Consider the following 21,363-nt stretch of genomic DNA (forward strand, 5'->3'; position numbering starts at 1 on the left):
ATAACCATAACATCTGATGGAAGTAAAATCACCCTCATTTGAAGCTGCTTAAATATGATCAGTGATATAGTTTTACAAAAGACAAAAATGCGCTTATATTTATATGATCTGTGTCGGGGCGGGGGTGGGAGGGGGAAGTTAAGTAAATACTGTTACCAACACCATATTGTTTTGCTCAGTTACAAATAAATGCTTTTTTTATAAATGCATCTATAAAAATATATATATACACAAAATAAATATACAAATGGTAGACAAAAATACTATGGATAATAACTGGAATACAAAATCATTACTTTGAGCGGCTGTATTTATCTGATAGTAATGAACACATTTCTTTAAAAATGGTGTGCATTCTAGAATTTGAACTAATTAAGATTAGTGTTCTCATGTCTCACTCCTTACAGGAAATTTACTACAGGTTAAGTGAGGAAACAATTTCATTTGCAGATAAGGGGGCCTATTTCGGAAGGGAGGAAAGAACACTATTCCTTCAGGACCATTTCAAAACAAATAAAGCTTCAAGAGATCATGCAGATGGGGAACATAGGCAGACAGTCCACATGACCACCAGCGTCAGTGAAGTAGAATAATTAATTCCACCCTCTGAAACTGTACACGGGGACGCTGAAAAGTGTGACTTTGTAAATATGGAGGGTGAAAAAGGAAGCTATAGTTAGTCCTTACTTGGGAAAGATTTTGTTTCTTTTCTACCTCTCATCAAAAGAAACGAGTTTTGAGTATCCCCAAATTCTTTTCCTTATGAATGGCTTCCTTCCAAACTATACACAGGCTTCTTAAAATTTTGCTTCGTTTTTTTGGAATAAGTTCTTGGTACTAGTTTAGACTTAGATGGGGAGACACAGACATCATGTACAATATAGCTTGATTTCCTATTTTAGGGTTTCTGGAAGCTAATTTATTATTATTAACTACCAAATAACGTTCCAGCATGCAATTTATTATTACCAAAGATTTGATGAGCGACACGGCTCAAGTAAAGGAAACTTCTTTGGGCATTAACATGTTGATGTAGATCTTCAGGCCAAAGGGGGAAAGAAAACAAAGAAATGAATAATACATATTTCTAAGGGCCACCTTTACGTAGAATAATGGTGAATCCCATCTAAATTAGGGGTTTTACAGTGAGAATAACCATATCCAGATTCCATGTTGGTTTCAACATGGAATTCATGTATGAGGACACCACTGCCAGGACTGTTTAAATCACGAGGCTCTCGGTTTTCTTCGTCTTTTCTTACTATTTTGTAATCCAGGAAACCTGAACAGTTTAATTCAAAGACATCAGGAGGACAAAGAGGTCTTCCTTTCCTCAACGGTGTAAACTCCTTGGCAGTGAAAGATCCAGCCCTCTGAGTAACTATTACAAAATGAACGGTTGGCAAAACTTGGAAATCAGACCAAACCCTACTGGTTTGGCCACGCAAATGTACTCTGGTTAAGACTATTAAAATAATTTGTTTTTCTTCTTGCTGTACACGAGGTCCAAGCTTATTAAATACAGAAATTCAGCATTTTTAGTAAGACCTCAGAGCTGGCGGCCAGTTGCCTCAAGAGAAAATGCAAGCTTCTGCTTTTCTCCTATTCATCATTTTCAAATTAGTTCCCTTATTTCAGTACAAGACACAGTGATACAGTCGCAGCCTCAAACAGTGCTGGAAGCTGCCAGCCAGCAAGGTGGCAGTTATGTCTCAAAGCCACAAACTGTTTCATCAAATCCATTCCACTTGACTCATCCACTGGCAAAGATTTAAGCCTGTAATTTATCATTTCGATGATTCACTTTGTGATTCGCCTCCGAAGTGGTTAGTTTCTTCCCCCTTTGAGCATTTAATACCATTTTCTCAAAATGCAAGGCACAAAGGCAGCTGAAAGATTGTATATTCAAAGGATTTTAACTCCAGAGCTCCAAGTAAGATTTAGTCAGATAAAGCCTCTCCCATTCTTTGTCAAAACCAATCTTAGGGGCGCCTGGGTGGCGCAGTCGGTTAAGCGTCCGACTTCAGCCAGGTCACAATCTTGCGGTCCGTGAGTTCGAGCCCCGCGTCAGGCTCTGGGCTGATGGCTCAGAGCCTGGAGCCTGTTTCCGATTCTGTGTCTCCCTCTCTCTCTGCCCCTCCCCCGTTCATGCTCTGTCTCTCTCTGTCCCAAAAATAAATAAACGTTGAAAAAGTAAAAAAAAAAAAAAAAAAAATCCAATCTTAAAGACAGAGAAAAATACGGACCCGCCAACAGCCCTGTATTTTCAAGACAGCCTGAGATTAGCTGAGGCCATGAATGTTTCCACATCCCAAGCTAACTGGAAGCCAACATGTATACAACATACCACATGACTCAACGATAAGTTTTCATAAACCACCAATACTGTATTTGTGACATGCACTCCCTCCATACTACCATCCGGTGATTATTTTCTGAGAAGAGCCCTTGGAACACGCAGACCAGAGTTCAGTCAGGTTTCATCTACACCCAGCACTGCGCTACCACAAATGGAGCCTTAACGAACACTTTCTATGCGAACCGCGGTAACGATCACGACTACGATCTCCCCCCTTATGCTCAGTATCTGCTGGTGTGGGCCTCTGCTCGAGTTTCTGGGAAACGAGTGCATGTGGGGCAGCACCCAGCATTGTGACCACCTTTCATTCTCTCTGGAAGAGGGAATGCCCAAGTCCACGTCCCGGGGGGGCTTGATAAATGGATTTAAAGTATCTCCTAACTTGTGCTCGTGTGTAGGGTACGAAAAATGCTCCCAACTGTATGGGCTATGTTGATGTATTTATTGTGCCCCCAAGTTCTTGGAGGAAAGGTAGATGAAGACACCGTGAAGTCATGTTCCTGTCCTCTATGCTGTAAGGTCACCAACAGCTTCAAATGAAGCCATGGACCTGGCTGTCCTCAATTCAGAGTAAGATAAGCTTAGAGGCACCTGGGTGGCTTGGTCCGTTAAGCTTCCAACTTCGGCTCAGGTCATGATCTCACGGTCTGTGGGCTCGAGCCCCGTGTCGGGCTCTGTGCTGACAGCTCAGAGCCTAGAGCCTGCTTCGGATTCTGTGTGTGTGTGTGTCTCTCTCTGCCCCTCTCCCCTCGCACTCTCTCTCTCTCTCTCTCTCTCTCTCTCAAAAATAAAAATGAAAACATAAAAAAATTAAAAAAAGAATAAGATAAGTTTAGCATTCCCATCTTTTATACTGTGACATGTTATCTTGGGTTGGGGCTCCTGGATTATCATCTCCCCTCCATAAATAGTTTCATTTTTCCCCCCTCCACAAACAGTTTTAACACGATGGGCTTACAAGCTACATAACTAGTTCCCTCTCTATCCTACTTGACTCAAAGAAGGACCACCTTAGCCCAAAATAGCAGCAGCATTTAGATGGCCTCGCTGCTGATCAAATGACGATGCAATTTTTATGTGTCTTTCTCTATGTTCATAAACCCAGTCTCCATAAAAAAAGACATCTTTGTCGGAATTCTGCACAGAAATGTGAGTAAGATGGCTTTCTCTTCTTTGGAAGAGAATTACACTAGACAGACCTCTACTGATGTAGAAGCAGGATCTATATACCTTCTATCTCCCCACTCTCACACAAATAAATAAAAGGCAGGAACTTGGAAAGGAATAGCTTGCTCAGTTTAGGTCCAACTGATGTTTTTCAAGTGGAGTAAGCAAGCCTTCTGCAGTTTCTGGTCTTTTCTAGGCATGTGTCACAACCTACATTTTCCTTCCTGTTTCTTTCCCATCTGTGTTAAACAAATCTAAAGCTTCTAACTAGGGCAGATTAAACTGTTTGTTTATGGAATCAACATATACTGTATATGTAATGCGTCAAAATCAAGGACTTTTAACTTCCCTGAAATATATATGAATCGTTCAGTCAAAATTGATTAGTGGTTTGAAATTTTATGATCTGAAACTTTGTAATAATTAAAGCCAAACAAATTAATCACTTTTTAAAGTTATGACTTATGGGGTGCCTGGGTGGCTCAGTCGGTTAAGCATTCGACTCTTGGTTTCAGCTCAGGTCATGATCTCACGGTGTATGAGATCGAGCCCCACATCGGGCTCTATGCTCACAGTGCAGAGCCTGTTTGGGATTGTCTCTCTCTGCTCCTATCCTGCTCACTCTCGCTCTCTCTCAAAAACACATAAAATTTTAAAAAGTTAGTCATTAAAGTTCTGACTTGTATGTGCCCTTAGGTGGAGGAGAAGCAATGTAGCTGAATGAGAAAAGTGCAGATTATTAATTAGACTTCATTGATGTAGAACTTAGGGAATGAGAATCTGCAAGTGAGTTCTGCTGAAGTTTATATTTGATATACCTATACTATTTGCTTGGCACAAGACAAAAAAAAACACAACAAAAATAAACAAATGAAATCTTCAACTACAGATACATCAGCACAAATTTATTCCTAACTTTGGAAAAGCCTATACAAAACTCAGTAAATCATTCAACAAGTAACTATAGACCTTAAAAAAGCTGTGAACGTAAAACGGATTAACATTTGCAAGGTGTTCAGAACAGCGGTTTGCACACGGCAAGACTCTATAACATCTACGATGATTGTTCCTAGTCATGTGCAGACAAAGGTATAAGAAGGCACTAAAACCTAGTCCATACGCTCATGAAATTCAGCCTAGAAGAGCCTACAAGCTCGGAGGTTATGAGGCAGAGGCCATGTTATTAATAACAACAACTAAAATCCAGTACCGGGGAGTATGCAATGATGCATAAACATTATTGAGATGCATTTCAGGTATTGTCAAAACTATTCTTATCTTTTAACTCAGTAATCCTAATTTTGGAAATATACTTTCAAGCAATTATATAATATGGGAAGAAAATCTAGGGTCATTAAGGAATTCAAAAGCATGGCCCTGTAACATTAAAAGAGAAAAAGCAGGGGTGCCTGCGTGGCTCAGTCAATTAAACTTCCAACTTCAGGTCATGATCTCATGGTTCATGAGTTCGAGCCCCACGTTCTCGACAACTCAGAGCCTGGAGCCTGCTTCAGATTCTGTCTCCCTCTCTGTCCCTCCCCTACTCATACTCTGCCTCTCTCTTTCTCTCAAAAATAAATAAATGTTTGGGGCACCTGGGTGGCTCAGTCGGTTAAGCATCTGACTTCAGCTCAGGTCATGATCTCACACTCCGTGAGTTCGAGCCCCACGTCGGGCTCTGTGCTGACAGCTCAGAGCCTGGAGAATGCTTCTGATTCTGTGTCTCCCTCTCTCTCTGCCCCTCCCCTGCTCATGCTCTGTCTCTCTCTGTCTAAAAATAAATAAAAACATTTAAAAATAATAAATGTTAAAAAAGTATATTAAAAAAAGAAAAAGCAAAAAAAATGTCTGACAATATAGTCACATAGATGCACAAACTTTTAAGGAATAGACATAATTAAAGGAATAGATATGAAGACTATAAGTGTATTTTTAAATTTTAAAATATTATTTAAAAACAAAGATTTGATATTTTAGCCACAACTAAATGAAAACATATCCATATGAACAAAAACAAATAGGAACACAAAATTTACAACAAGGTCAAATTACCGGTGATTTTCCCTAACTCAAAACCTTCTAAGAAAATATCATACTTAAATTATTTTTCTAGTTACATGCAATGAAAAACACATTTTAGGTAAAGATAGGAAATACATATATATTTCTAAATATATCAAATACTTCCAAATGGGATCATTTTGCCCCAGGAAAATGTTAGTATTTACTGTAGTCAAAATGGAGAGCAGTGATACTAATAAAAGGGAAAAAAAATGACATAATGATTAGAATTAATGAAGTAACTGGGTCCAAATCGGAAGTCTTAATCATCTTTTTTGTGTTTGAGTGCATCTTGAGGATGGTCTTTGAAGCTATGGAGGCAGATGTTTGCAAAGTCAAGCATTTCCATCTGTACAAGAGCTGCCCTTAAGAGACCTATATTCCTGCGGTGTTTGCGTTTCTGCCCACAGGAGATCAGGGTGAGACACAATCTTGGAATGGAGGTTTGTTTTTGGTTTTGGGGTTTTTTTAAAGAATCATTTCCCAAGCTTCCCAGTACTGACGAGACCTCTGCACCAGTTTCTCAACCTCGGCTCTATTGACATTTCTTTGCTGTGGGCTGCCCTGTGTGTTAGGGGTGCTAAGCAGTATTTCCAGCCCCGACCCACCAAATGCCAGGAGCACCCACCCTCCTTAGCTGTGGCAACTAAAAATGTCTGCAGGCAATTCCAATGGTCCCTCGGGCAGCAAAATCACTCCCAGTTGAGAACCACGGCTCTAAAGTGATGTTTATTTATTTGTTTCTTACAATCACACAGTGCTTGCCAACAGCTAACGGGCTGAGCAAGTCTCATGACTGTAACTTGTATGTCCTGCTGTTCTTTATTTGTAGTCAAGACGTCCAATTTGACACCGAAGAACAAAAGATAGTTACTTGGTTCAAATAGGAAAGCTACTCTAAGAATGGACTTTTTCTTCCAAAGCTCAGATAGAGATGAATCTTACCTTCATTCAGAATTCCAATGTCATTCTATTTTATTTCATTTTTCGAAGCCATCAAAAGATATTCAAGTAGTAACTACAGTAATGGTGCTAAGCAGTTGTTAAAAATATTCCAGAGGTCCTAGCTTTTTTTTTTTTTTTCCAGTATTTCCAGCTTAAGAATATTTAGAGACTTCTGATGCAATTTCACTTAACTATTGTCTATCTGGAATGTTATTTCTTAGTAGTTTTTGTTTAAAGTTCCATTAGTATGTGTTGGGCCCCTAGTTTGCAGAAAATTAGGCCATATATATTTTTTAAGTTTTTTATTGGGGGGGGGGGGCAGAGAGAGAGGGAGAGAGAGAATCCCAAGCAGGCTCCGCACCATGCGGCTTGAACCCACAAACCTGGAGATCGTGACCTGAGTTGAAATCAAGAGTTGGATGCTTAACTGACTGAGCCACCCAGGCGCCCCCAGGCCGGATATTTTAATGTGTCAAGTCACAGAGATCTAACAAATATAAACCCCTGAGAAGTACAATCAGCTATTAACCCTCAGAACACCAAGAGGATCCACTAGACATAATTTTACCTTTTGAGTTTCATTTTGAAAAGTTCTTATAAGGGTTGATATGTCTGACTTTTACCCTTTTTAGAGAGATTTTATTTTTTTTTAAATTGAATAAAAGCTTGCTTTATCTTGTAATTACTGTTACCAGTCCACCGCAACTTTTTACGTAACTAAAATTTTTTGCAACATTTTCCTATTTTTTAGCATTCCAAGAATTATTTCATCATTTCTCATTGACTATTTCCAACTATGCTGAAAAAGACCAAATAATATGAAAATGAAAGAATAGGGGCACCTGGTTGGCTCAGTCAGTGGTGCGTGTGACTCTTGATCTCAGGGTTTTGAGTTCGAGCCCCATACTGGGGGTGGAACCTACTTAAAAAAAAAAAGCAGCTGGGGCGCCTGGGTGGCTCAGTCGGTTAAGTGTCTGACTTCGGCTCAGGTCATGATCTCACAGTCTTGAGTTCAAGCCCTGCATCGGGCTCTGTGCTGACAGCTCGGAGCCTGGAGCCTGCTTCCTATTCTGTGTCTCCCTCTCTCTCTGCCCCTCCCCCCCCTCCCCCGTTCATGCTCTGCCTCTCTCTGTCTCCAAAATAAATAAAAACATTTAAAAAAATTTAAAAAAAGAATGAAGGGCTGAAGGAATTGCCTACAAGGATGAGGCAATAGGGAGATTATCACAGTTTTATCCCTGCATTTCCAAAATACTGCATCCCCTTTCCAGAAGTTATAAACTACGTCAGGAGACTTTAATTGAACAGAACTGAAAATCAAAAATGCTCACTTTCCACATTAGCAAACAGAAGAAAAGCGACAGGAGGTACTTCACAAATATTAGACAAATTTCGCTATGAATGAAACTGATCACATAGGCAAGACCACAGACGATATCAGATATCAGATATCTTCAGATGACGATATCCTAGATGGATTTTCTCAGGCTGGAGAACTGAAGAGGGAGCAGTGTTAGAATTCTAAGCAAAGAAGGAAATACAGGATTCTCATCCAAGGAGTCATTCCACAGGAAGGAGGACACCGTTCACTATTTTTGCTAAAAAGATGTGTGACAGCATTTTCTCCTCCTTTAGGATGCTTGCATAATAAATTTTATCATGTTTAGGCAACAAAATTTTTTGTACGTGGTTTGTAAACAGACAACTACCAAAGGCAGGAGGGTGTACAAAGGTGATTAGAAGTAAAGAACCAATGTAAAGTTGAAAAGAAAAAAAATGGATTGATGAATCTCATGGGGATTTATATATCCAAACTTAGAAATATTTTGTAATAATGGACAGAAAGTGGCTCGTCTCTTCAACAAAATTGTGAGCTCTCCAAGTTTTAAAGTATTGATTCTTTTTACAATTATCAAGTGAAAACTCAAGAAAAAAACCAAGAAGTACAACAGGATGTAACCCAATAGAGATGTATTTTAAATCTGCAGTCGGTATTTTTAAGATGAATATAGCCCAGGTTCATGCACAGCAGGTGACTGTTTAGCAGCTAGTTCCATTAAAAACAAAATGCTGCCCACTTCGGAAATCTCTACCTTCAAAATCAAGAAAAGATGTAACAAAAATCTGGGTTTACCGTACTCAAATTTTAATTCAAATTAAAATGTTTACTATATTAATTCTTTAAAAAAAAATTTTTTAACGTTTATTTTTTTGAGAGACAGAGACAGAGCTCAAGCAGGGGAGGGGCAGAGAGAGAGGGAGACACAGAATCTGAAACAGGCTCCAGGCACCAGAGCCTGATGCAGGGCTCGAACTCACGAACTGTGAGATCATGACCTGAGCCGAAGTTGGCCCCTTAATCAACTGAGCCACCCTTTACTATAAGGCGCCCCTTTACTATAAAGGTGGCCCTTTACTATATTAATTCTTATTAAAATTTCTAAACAAAGTTATTTTTACTATCTCTTTATTCTTACTTTTGTAAGATAATTTCAAGTATAAGAAATCATAATAATATAAAGGGTCCTCGGTACCTTGATAAGTCAGTGGTGCTGGGCTGGCTTTTATGGTACAAAGCAGGGCAAGGCCGACAGAAGTGTTTCAGTTGCCTGGGCTCAGTGAGTGCTGTTAAGATATTGTGTGTTCCCAGGTGCCCACACATGCGTGTACACACACACATACACACACACTGTTGAGCAAACCTTAATCAATGAAAGAAAACTCTCCTGAGCTACAAAATACAGTTCAAAGAAGGGCACAGTAAGATGCAGTCAAAAGCGATCAGTCATCTGGATCTATTTTAAGTGGGGTTTTTTTTTTTTTAATTAAAAAGAAAGAAATATCCTCTCATTATCTAAGAAGATACACTAGGTTACCTCTCAAAACATACTCATCTATGTTTGCAACCCTGAAAACAAGAAGCTATATCATTTGAGATTTTGTTTGGGGGGAAACAATGTGGGGACCTACTTTGAAGAGGAAGGACCCACTCCCACGAGGGAAAGTGCTGTTATAGGGTCTTCCCTTATGTTATTTGCTGTACAAACTCAACAAGCCCCGTGGATGATACGGATTTTCGGTTATATTCTATGGATCCAGGTGGGAGCAAATTTGCACCCCAGATCTGCACTCGCAAGGCCAGACTGCATATGTTAGTTTTCTAGTGAATTTTCCAATAGAAAATTCTTACCCATAGATGCAGTTGGAATCTGCATCCTATTAACATAAGCAAGCTACGTTACTGATCGCATAAAAAGGTATTTTGAGGGGGTCTGAGAACTTAATCACTGTTAACACTGGAGAGATAAATACTGAGTTATTTACCAAAGAACTTTACAAATAACTGATTTGTCCACATTCATTCTTTCGAAAGACTTACCTCTTTTTCAATAAGGTCATTAACACAGAGCTCATCCCACCAAGAATGTTCTTCTAAATGCCGCATTAGCCATAGGAAAGCCCTCACCTCCTACCAAAACAAATCTCATTACCCACCAACCAACAAAGTGTATTCAACTGTGGGTCAAATTTTGTTTCTGGGAGGATCAGAGTAACGCTACATTTTCTCCTCTTCAAAAACTGTCATATGGTGTCCCCAGAGGAAGTTTTAAGAAAGATGTGTCAAATTCCTGTACTGATTCTGCATTTCAAGTGTCACAAGGAGGGCTAGCTCCTGGAACTGGGAAGCTGCCAGCTGGCAGGAGCCCAGCTTGTGGGCGGGTCAGTGATGCAAAAGCTCTTCCTTTTCCCACTTGCTTTGCCAGATGCGGATAAAGGAATACACGCCTGCAGGGCTAACAGACAAACACTGAAAAAACGAAGTGATACAAGGAACCGGATACCCTAACTATAGCAAGTTCAAAACAATTCTTTTAAATTTTAAAAACACGGACAGTTGCAAAAGTAATAAAAAAGTAAGAATTCCCCCTTAGAATGTATTACTGGCTATATAACCCATTGTCTTAACGGAAAATAAAGAGTGATTCGAAATCTGAAGTATCAAGGGCTATGACGTCCAGTACGGGAGCCACCAGCCATGTGTGACCACAGAACGCTTGGGATGTGGCAAGTCCTAATGAGATGGGCTATGGGCGTAAAACATGTGCTAGATTTTAAAGACCTTGTATGAAAGAGACAAACAAGAAAACCCCACAAAATATCTCACTACTAACAACTTTTTCAGATTATTTACATGTTGAAATGATAATATTTGAATATACTGGATTAAATCTTATCAAAATGGATTCACCAGCTTTTTCTAGCTACTTTCAAAAGTGGCTATTAGAGGGGCGCCTGGGTGGCGCAGTCGGTTAAGCGTCCGACTTCAGCCAGGTCACGATCTCGCGGTCCGTGAGTTCGAGCCCCGCGTCGGGCTCTGGGCTGATGGCTCGGAGCCTGGAGCCTGTTTCCGATTCTGTGTCTCCCTCTCTCTCTGCCCCTCCCCCGTTCATGCTCTGTCTCTCTCTGTCCCAAAAATAAATAAACATTGAAAAAAAAAAATCTTAAAAAAAAAGTGGCTATTAGAAAGTATAATGTGCATTGTGTGGCTCACCTTATATTTCTAAGGGACACAAGTGAGCTGAAACACAAGCGTGTCTATAACATCTATTTATGGGCCATGAAGTCCTTACCAAAAGCTATGAAAAATGTTTTTAAATAAATAATTGAATTTGGCTAATATTTCTTGAAGACCAATGCGCAAGACATTTTTGGTACATAAACTACAGGTTAGATTGTGTCAGATAAAGAAAGAAATGACTACAATCAACTGGAAGAAAACTCAATATAAATAAAATAATACAAAGCAAGGGTAGGACAGTGAAGCAAAGTATTTCAAGGGATAATCAGAGCAGACTTGTAAAAGAGGGGTCTTTTGGGGTGAATGTAAAATCTAGACCTGTAAAATCTAGCACTTTAGAATTGACAAATGTCTTTGTGGCGTATTAACACCATCTTCTGAAAAAGGAAACACATTTTCAGAAGGGGCTAGAGGGGGTATAGCTCAGGGGTAGAGCATTTGATTGCAGAAGGGGTTAGAAAGGTGGGATCGATAGCCTAGGCAAAGAAAAGGTCGAGGTGTGCAGGTGCAGTAGGTAAGGTGAGGCACATGTAGAATGGTGAAATGCAGGCTAGGGCCAGGTAATGACTTCTGGATGGCCTGCAAGGGAATCTGAACTTTCCTATAGGCTGCAGGGATCATCCAGTATTTTCTACCAAGTGTGAACAGGATCAGAAACGCAAAATGGGAACATGACTCAGGCATGGAGAATGATCTGGGAAGAGAATAAACGGAGGTGTGTGGGTCAGGTAGAATGAATGCCAAGTAATAAGAAGTCAAGGTATGGTGGGTCCTTTAAGAAAAAAAGCACCAAGGTTAACAGGGGCAAGTGAGCCGCTGAGGTAGTAAGGGACAGTCACAAGAGTTAGCCTAGTAGCCAGTAAATGACGATCTGAACTCAGGCAGTGTCAGTTCGGAACACAAACAGCACTCTGTGGGTAGAGGTGAAGGAGCAAGTAAATGATAAGGGAGACTGAAAATTAAAAAAAAAAAAATGGATATGTGAATGGCATAAAGCGTATGAAGAGATGCTCCCCGTCGTATGTCATCAGGGAAATGCAAATTAAAGCAAGGAGATACCACTACACCCCCATTTGAATGGCCAAAATCTAGAATGCTGATGACACCACTAGCTGGTGGGGAAGTGGACCATCAGAAACTGTCACTCACTGCTGGTGGGAATGCAAAATAGGACACCCACTTTGGAAGACAGTTTGCCGCTTTCCTGTAACTAAACATACTCTTACCATATGATCCAGCAATCGGGCTCCTGGGTATTTACCCAAAGGAACAAAAAACTTAGGTTCACACAAAAACCTGCACATGGATGCTTACAGCAGCTTTATTCACACTGCCCAAACCTGGAAGCAATCCAGCTGTCTTGGAGTAGATGAATGGACAAATAAACTGTGTTCATCCAGACAATGAAGTATTATTCAGCACTAAAAAGAAACAAGCTAGAAAGACAGCCATGAAAAGACATGAAGGAATCTTAAATGCATATTACTAACTAAGCGAAAGCACCTCATGTGAAAAAGGCTACATGCTGTATGATTCCAATGATGTGACATTCTGGATAAGGTGAAACTACGAAGACAAGAGGAAGATCAGTGGTTGCCAGGGGCTGAAGGGTGGGAGGGATGAACAGGTGGAAACACAAAGGGATTTTAGTGAAAATACTCTGTACGACACCGTGAGGATGGGTACATGTCATTACGCATCTGTCCTAACCCACAGTATGCACCCCAAGGGTGAGCTGGGCCCTGACTGGAAAGTAGGGAAGTGGGATGATAATGTGTCAATTGTAACGAATGTATTGCTCTGGTGGGAGCTGTTGATGATGCGGAGGCTATGCATGTATGAGGGGGGCAGGGATATCTGGGACCTCTGTGTACATTCTGCTCACCTAGAACTACTTTATTATTTAAAAATTTTTTAAACATTAATTTTTTGAGAGAGAGAGATCAAGCAATGGGGGGGGGGCGGGGAGAGAGAGAGGGAGACATAGAATCTGAAACAGGCTCTAGGCTCTGAGCTGTCAGCGCAGAGCCTGATGTGGAGCTTGAACTCACGAACTGTGAGATCACGACCAAAGCCGAAGTTGGACGCTCAACTGACTTGAGTCACCCTAAAACTACATTAAAAAAGTCTTGAATACATTTTGTTAAAAAAATCCAAGAAAAGGAGTGGAGGTAATCAAGTCGCGTTCAGCTAGAACATAATCATAACAGGGAAAATGGGAAACAAAGAAATGGAAGAAGGTAGAAAGAGAAAGATGCTGAGGTACCTCTCAAGATACCTCAAGCTGATATCAAGAAAATTCATGAATTTACTCAACAAACATGTACAAGCACCTATAAACTCCCAGGTACCATGATGCAGAAACTCATGATAAGGGACTATTTAGGGGTCATGTGTGGAGCATGAAGGAGAGTGATGCCAGGAACCAAGGAGAATGAAGGTGGCTTGGGTCAGCTGCTATGTGGAAGGTGATAGGTCATCAAATAATGACAATTAGACACATCTACTAACACTAAGATCCCAGCTGATGTTACAGCATGAATAAGAAATAGAATTAGCTGGTAGGGTTACATGACATGATACATCACCCTTACAAAACTCGGAAGCATTAAAAGGGAGAAACTACTTTTTCCCAAATACAAAAGATTGACAAAAATTGGTAAGAAAATGGGACAGGTATCGACAACTCCAGGATTGATATTCAAATGAATATGTAGAAATAGTTACCCATTGGGTCCATCCACATTAGGAAGGGCCCTCCCTCCCAACCAAAACAGAAAAAAAACAAAGAAAGAAAGAAAGAAAGAAAGAAAGAAAGAAAGAAAGAAAAGAAAAAGAGGATAATGGATTAAGAGCCTGAATTGGGGAGGGGATTATGAAAGCAGGGTGAAATTCAAGAAGACTCAATGAGTGTTTTGGGTGTAAGATGAGAAGATCCCGGTCAGAGAGGAATGTCAAAGCTGACGAACCCTATGGGTACAGTATTTCTAAGTGATGACAGAGTCCAAGGGATATCTGTGTTGCAGCCAGCAGAAATGGAATTTAAATAAAGGGGACTAGGAAGGAGCCAGCTAGCATTTCAGCTAGCTGCCAACCTGGATGGTGATATGGCTAAAGATAGAGACAGCTAATATGACCATATAGCTCAGTTTGTGCGTACACACTGTGGTCCTAGGGTCAAATCTGGTTTGAATAATATATTGCATAGTTGCCCTAGTTGTAGGTAATACAGCAAATTAAAAAAACAGCAAACAACATTAAAGAATAATACACTGGCATCCTATAGTTTGGTGACTGCCACAGAAGACAGTGGTATTAACCAGAGAGATTGGATATCAAAGAATCTAATTACTGAATAACAGTAATAAATAAATGAGGAAGCCCTATGGATCTCTTTCCAACACTGGTGAGAAGGGGTGTAGGAAAAGAAAGGGCCATTGAGAAGGTTTCATAAGATATCATGTTAGTAATGCTTTCAATTAGGTCAGTAAGTTGAAGGGATTGCAGAAGGAAAAAAAAGGACACATCCAAATCTATTCCCAATAGAAAGTAGGTTTTACAAGACATAAAAAAAAAAGTGTTAACTGAGGGAAAAAAGAGACCCTGGCAAAAGCCTGTCACTCTCAGGATACAACAAGAATATCCATTCTTTTTATTTATTTATTTTGAGAGCAAGAGAAAGAACAGGTGCGCATGCACATGAGCAGGAAAGGGGCAGAGAGAAAGAGAAAGAGAATCCCATGCAGGCTCCGCACTGTCCGTGCAGAGGCTGATATGGGTCTTGATCTCATGAACTGTGAGATCATGATCTGAGCTGATATCAAGAGTCAAACACTTAACCGACTGAGCCACCCAGGTGCCCCAAAATACCCACTCTTAATTACAGAAGTCCCTTCTATATGAATGGTCATGAATGGTTGGTCACCAACCTTGATACAGGGTTACAAGTGCACAGCTAGCTGTCTAATTTTAACAGCAATCATGGAGCTCTCTTGGTTTACTCGCCATTATTTGGGTTGTTGATGAAGTACGGAGTCAATTTAGTGATGTGGAATGATCAAGTATCTAACAGGCTATGAACAAAGAAAATGGCTGTCCAGCTTCAAATTCCCTTTTCAATACTGGTTGCACTGGCATAATGTAGTAAGAGCCCCGATGACAAGAATTCTTTCAAGAACTCACTCTGAAACTTTCAAATCTAGATATGACTGAAGAAAAATACGAAAAAACTATCATAAAAGCAAAAAGAACTAGGCAATTCCAACTTTTAGACAAAGCAGCCATTAACCCCAAACCAACAGACGTTTCTCTACACCTGGCTCATGGAATACTGGTGGGGGCCCAGCCACGGCCCGGAACACAATCCATCCATCCTGTGGAAAAAGAGCTCAGACGCTTTCGCATTAGCAAGTCCTGCTCTCCTGGGGTTTAATGGCCTCAGAGAAGGAGTTTATTCTAATGAACTTCCAACTTTTACAGAGAGAAATATTGTGAAGCATACAGTTGGCTTTTCCCTTATTTCTTTCTCTCTTTTGTAATTCCCCGATTTGTCTGTTTAGCTCCATATCCTGCTACACTGAACACAATTTTTCTCAATCTAGCAAAGAGGGAACACAAAAGAGCTTAACTAACAAAAAAAGTTACGGTAAAACTGGAAAATAGCCACTAAAGGGAAACCTGATATTATTAAACTGGTAAGAAATGACAATTAGGATGCCTTATATGTTTGAAAAATCTAGTTGTATTTTTGTAAAATTATTTTTTAAAAATTCTACAAAATACATTATAAAAGATCTGTACCTGACTCTGTAAGTCAGAAAACTTTACATTAATAACCATCAGTCTTAACAAATTCATACTTAATGTTCTATTGGAAAACCTGTGACACCAGGGAACATTTGAGGGGGTCCTGAAGGAAAAGGAGAAGTGAGATAATCATCACCACTGGGGGATGATGGAGCGTGAAACTGATGACTGAAGCAGGTAACCTTTCTAACGCCCAACTTCTAGTTTTATAACTTGATGATGTGAATATAGAGGTTTGCTTTTAATAAAACATAAGAATCTAGAAGTTATGGGTTTAAGATCCCAAAGAGGTGAAAATACAATTCTTTTAACTATCATGAAATCAAAGATAAAGAACTTTAAGCAAACATTTATGAATGCCTCTGACGTCGTTCACAAAGAGATGATTAAATGCCAAAAAAACTGACAAAAATGAACCAAAAGACAAAACCAACCTTTCTAACAAAAAATTCAGACTTAGCTACTGACTGATGAAGCAATTCCAAAATCTCGTTTAAAAAGTATTTCTAAATTCTAGACCAAAACAGAATGCCAGTCACTCACTCAGATTTCAATTCTCTACAGAACTACCTATTATAGTATCAGTGGTATTTTGATCCCAACTTTGGACACCGACATAAAACAGCTAAAAGTAACTCAGCGGTGGTTGATCAATTAGGTTACACAGGTGGCCATTACCATAATAGGACTTCGTGGTTTAGATTTTATTTCCCTCCTACAAGCAAACTTGGACAGGAGTGGGCAGAGATCCTTTTAATGAGAAATGGGAAGATACATCTGTAGAAGAAACAAGACTGTAATCTGGACGTTCTGGCGTCCACGAGAGAGCAAACACAAAAGCCACCTTACCTCCCATCGGCATAGTCTGCATCTGCTCCGCCCCACCAGACGTCCGAGTCATCCTCCTCTGCATCTGCCGAATCAATATTGTCACTCTCCTCGGCCAGCGGGCAACAGACAAATTCCACTCCTCGGAACTTGTCAATTCCACAGGGCAGCAACATGCCATAGTCATGCAAGCTGGTACTCTTCTCACTGCAGGTCTACAGCAAGGTAAGGAGGAAACAGTGAGAGTGCGTTGGTTTCATTGTAAGAAAAGCCCCAATCTCGTAACTGACAGAGACCCAACGTACCAAGGGCCAGTTGGACAGTGCAAAGGACCATCTGCGTTTTTGAGTGGATTTACAAGTGTCTTCAGCACAGACCACTTTGGCACCCTTATTTTTAAAACTACGTATTACTTATTTAAGAAGGCTATGTTGTGATATTACGGAAATTAATAAAAACAACCGGAATGGAAACTAATTGGGAAAAAGGATCTAGAAGAGAACTGTATTGTGAATAGATATCAGAGAACCAGTGCTTTCTTGCGTCATTAGCGTATCAGGAAGACGTGACGGCTCGATGTACATCCCCAGCTTACTTCCATCTCCGTTACAGATGGAAGTTTCTCTCACTTGGATGTATCTTACTCTAGAAATTCGAACTCTCTTGGCTCACTTCCAGAATAACAATCCTGGGAAGAAAAGAAATTATCCTCTGCTATGAATCAAAATTTACAGTCTAAATTAGAGATTTCTCTTTCAACATCTTTTTTGCTTTCCTGGGATTTGCAAGGTTTGCACAACTCGAGATTAACATAAAGCTTTGAAGGCATCCACTGGTGACAGAGGAAAGATTAATAATTCAACACATATGGATAAACAATGAAAATATTACAGACTGTATTTTGACCTCATAGGAATTAAAGCCATTTTTCTTTCTTAGTAACAATTTTTTTTTTTTTAACTCAAGAAGAAAAGAAAATGAGGTTATTAGATGGGTAGCTAAGCTTCAAAGTATCTGGTCTGTTTTTTTAAGATTGAAAAAGCTCTTCTTTTTTATAAAGAAAATTTTGTTTTATAGTAAATTAAAAGTTTTTTTTTTGTTTTGTTTTTTTTTTTTATAAAAGGCAAAATTAATGCTAACTCTTAAGGGGTGTTTTCTGCCTAACAACTTCAAAGCTATATGAGCCAGATCAGGGTTTCTCAGCCTCAGTACTATTGACATTTTGGATCAGATAATTCTTGGGGACAGGGGACAGAGGGAGGAGAGGCTGTCTTGTTCACTGAAGAATGTTTAGTAGAATCTCTGACCTCTAGCCCCCAAATGCCAGTAACACCACCCCTTCCAACTGTGACAATCAAAAATGTCTCCAGACGTTGGCATATGTACCTGGGGAGGGAGGAGGAAATAGAATTGACTGCATTTGAGAACCAATGAACTAGACTAGACAAGGGAGCCCAATTCTAGGAGACTGGTCTTCCTCAAAAACTATATACACTTATGAGAACACTTTCATAATCTATCAAAGGCACAAAGCACTTTTGAAGATGATAATAAAAAGGGACATTTTATGCTAATTGTCTTAGGTCTTGTCCACTTTGCCAAAAGCAGGGGTTGACAAAGGTCTGCACTGGTGAATCCAGTGATTCAACCACTGTGGAAAAATGAAGGTGGCGGTATGTGTGGCGAACACAAAATTGGATGGCGTAACTGAAGAGACCACTGGTACTGGACAAGCTACTTCCTCTTCCACCACTGTATTCCCCAAGAGACGACAGGGAAAAAGGTCAAATTACAAAAGCTTTGTATATGACAAAAGAAAGCAATTGGTTAAAAAAAATAATTTGGCAAAAAATCATCGGGAAAAAGGTATATTTTAAGGCTTATGCAGTGTAAGATTCTAGTTTCTGATTTATACAACATGGCATAGACACATAATAGGTCTAGCTAACTAAATCTGTTTTGGACTCCTAAAAGTTTACTCCTCGACAGTTCTTAAAAAAAAATAAATAAATATAGGGATGCCTGGGTGGCTCAGTCGGTTAAGCGTCCGACTTTGGCTCAGGTCATGATCTCCTGGTTCGGGAGTTCAAGCCCACATCAGGCTCTGCGCTGACAGCTCGGAGGCTGGAGTCTGCTTCAGATTCTGTGTCCCCCTCTCTCTCTGCCCCTCCCCTGCTCACACTCTCTCTCTTTCCCTCAAAAATAAATAATAAAAAATAAATAAATAAGGAGCGCCTGGGTGGCTCAGTCGGTTGAGCGTCCGACTTCGGCTCAGGTCATGATCTTGCAGTCCATGGGTTCGAGCCCTGCGTCGGGCTCTGTGCTGATAGCTCAGAGCCTGGAACCTGCTTTGGATTCTGTGTCTCCCTCTGCCCCTCCTCCATTGGCTCATGTGCACACGCTCTCTCTCTCTCTCTCTCTGTCTCTCAAGAATAAACATTAAAATAATAATAATAAATAAATCCTTAAAATAAATAAAATTTAAAAAATATAACTTGTTTATCAACCTAGCTATTGCCTGAAAATATCTTCTAACATGTCGTGACACGTCTCCTTAGGAAATCTTCACTTTAAAAGAACAAATGTATGGCTGGTACCTCTTTGGCGACGGTGTGCCAGTGAAGGTGGGTTTCACAAACATCCATCCTCTCCTGGTGTAAAAATTTGCATTTGTCGGGAACAAGGAGGGCATCACTTACAAACTCGCCAACTGCAAGAAAGGAAAACACTTCGTGTCATTCCATCTGCATCACAGATGTCTTATTACTGGGCTGATATCAAGCAAAGAAGGGCTAAAAGTACTTCAGAAGTTATACAGCTTTTTGAATGACCAAGTAATCAATCCAGTACTGAAAGACAAGTACTGTTACAATGTAGAGTCCTGTGTCCTGAGCCCAGTTTCTTGCTATATCAACCTTGATGGTTAAAATACTTCCTACATGGGGCACCTCGGTGACTCAGTCGATTAAGCTTCTGACTTCAGCTCACATCATGATCTCGCAGTTCTTGAGTTCGAGCCCCATGTCAGGCTCTGTGCTGACAGCTTAGAGCCTGGAGCCTGTGTCACATTCTGTATCTCCCTCTCTTTCTCTGCCCCTCCCCTGCTCTCTCTCTCAAAAATAAATAAACATAAAAAAAAATTAAAAGAAAATATTTCCTACATGTTTTAAGCGAAATCTTTACGTAATTAACATATATCTCTGACTGCAAAGTTAATCATGCAAAAGGCTTCTAGTGAATTACAACGAGGAGGAAAAAAATGCAGATTGACACTGTCTGGGCAATCATTTGAGTGGAATCAATATAAATAATTATTCATCCTTCCCTCCCCTTCTTGGACATTTAATCTGTTTGTAAACTATTACAAAATTTAGCATTTTTCTACTTCCTAAAATTATAGACATACATATGTTTATATATGTGACACACACAGAGATTAATTCAATTAAATTATGAAGACTGTGCCTTAGATTTTTGCTGTATTTTTAAAGAAAATGTGGATCATGCAAATTATTTCTAGCATTCCAGGTACCACAGATATAATAAAGATATTACATAAAGTCCTACAAGAATGCTTACATTCTTATGAGGGTACAAGTTGGATAATTCCAATATGTAAGCTACAGGCTTAGTTTTTTATTTGTTTTGTTCACTAGAGTATCCCCAGATTAAAAAAAAAATTTAATGTTTATTTATTTTTGACAGAGAGAGAGAGAGAGAGAGCAAGCAGGGGAGGGGCAGAGAGAGAGGGAGACACAGAATCCGAAGCAGGCTCCAGGCTCTGAGCTGTCAGCACACAGCCTGACACGGGGCTCGAACTCACAAACCGCGAGATCATGATTTGAGCCGAAGTTGGACACTCAACCGACTGAGCCACACTTAGTATCCCCCCAAGTATCCCCAGCTTTTAGCATAGATTCTGTACACAACAGGCAGCCGGTATCTTGATGAAGACACGAAATGCTGTAACAGAGATAAAGAAGAGATGTAACAGATGTAGACTGGGCCCAAAGAGTGAACACATCTGCTTGGAGGCACTGGGGAAAAACTCAAAGTAGAAACAACATCAGAGATGAGTCCAAATGGATACGTGGGAGGATGCCGTGCAGAAATGAATGGAAGCTCCATGATGTAAGGACAGTTACCTGTCTTGTTTAACATTCAGCTCCCAATCCCTGGCCCAGTTCTGGCAGACATGGCCATCCTGGAGAGATGGATGGATGAATGGCAAAAGGCCCTTCAGAAGGAGGGAATTTCTTGTGTAAAAAAGAGAAAAAAGGGCAAGGGTATTTGTAGAGGAGACAAAAGCACAATATGGCTGGAATACAAGGTGAGTGGATAAGGGAGTCCAGAAGTAAATGAGGCGGGAGAAAAATGTTGGACTCCCACCTGGAGAATTTAAGGTTCTGGATACCATTTTGGAGGCAACATAAGCCAAAAGATACTTTAAACAGGAATGACATGCTCAAGTTTGTTTTTCTGAGAAACTCTTTTATCAAGCGAGTGTAGGTAGACCAGGAAAGCAGGGAGACCACGGAGTAGGGTGCTGCCATGCTTTGGGCAAGACATGCAAGAACATATTTAAACCAATGACTCCAAATAAGATATAAAAGTTGTC

The 21,363-nt window shown here is 40.1% G+C and overlaps 1 protein-coding gene across 6 annotated transcripts in view; it reads right to left on the minus strand.

The window, feature by feature from the left end:
- APP (amyloid beta precursor protein) overlaps positions 1–21,363 on the minus strand; it is a 276,131-nt gene that overhangs the window by 139,001 nt on the left and 115,767 nt on the right. For all 6 annotated transcript variants that reach the window (XM_047876433.1, XM_047876432.1, XM_047876431.1 and 3 more), the window contains exons 4-5: positions 19,343–19,455; positions 16,767–16,960 (exon numbers count right to left, since the gene is read on the minus strand). In XM_047876433.1, coding sequence (XP_047732389.1) covers positions 16,767–16,960; positions 19,343–19,455 — 307 coding nt within the window. The remainder of the gene's footprint in view (positions 1–16,766; positions 16,961–19,342; positions 19,456–21,363) is intronic.

Source organism: Prionailurus viverrinus, chromosome C2 (assembly GCF_022837055.1).
Source record: "Prionailurus viverrinus isolate Anna chromosome C2, UM_Priviv_1.0, whole genome shotgun sequence".
NCBI lineage: Eukaryota > Metazoa > Chordata > Mammalia > Carnivora > Felidae > Prionailurus > Prionailurus viverrinus.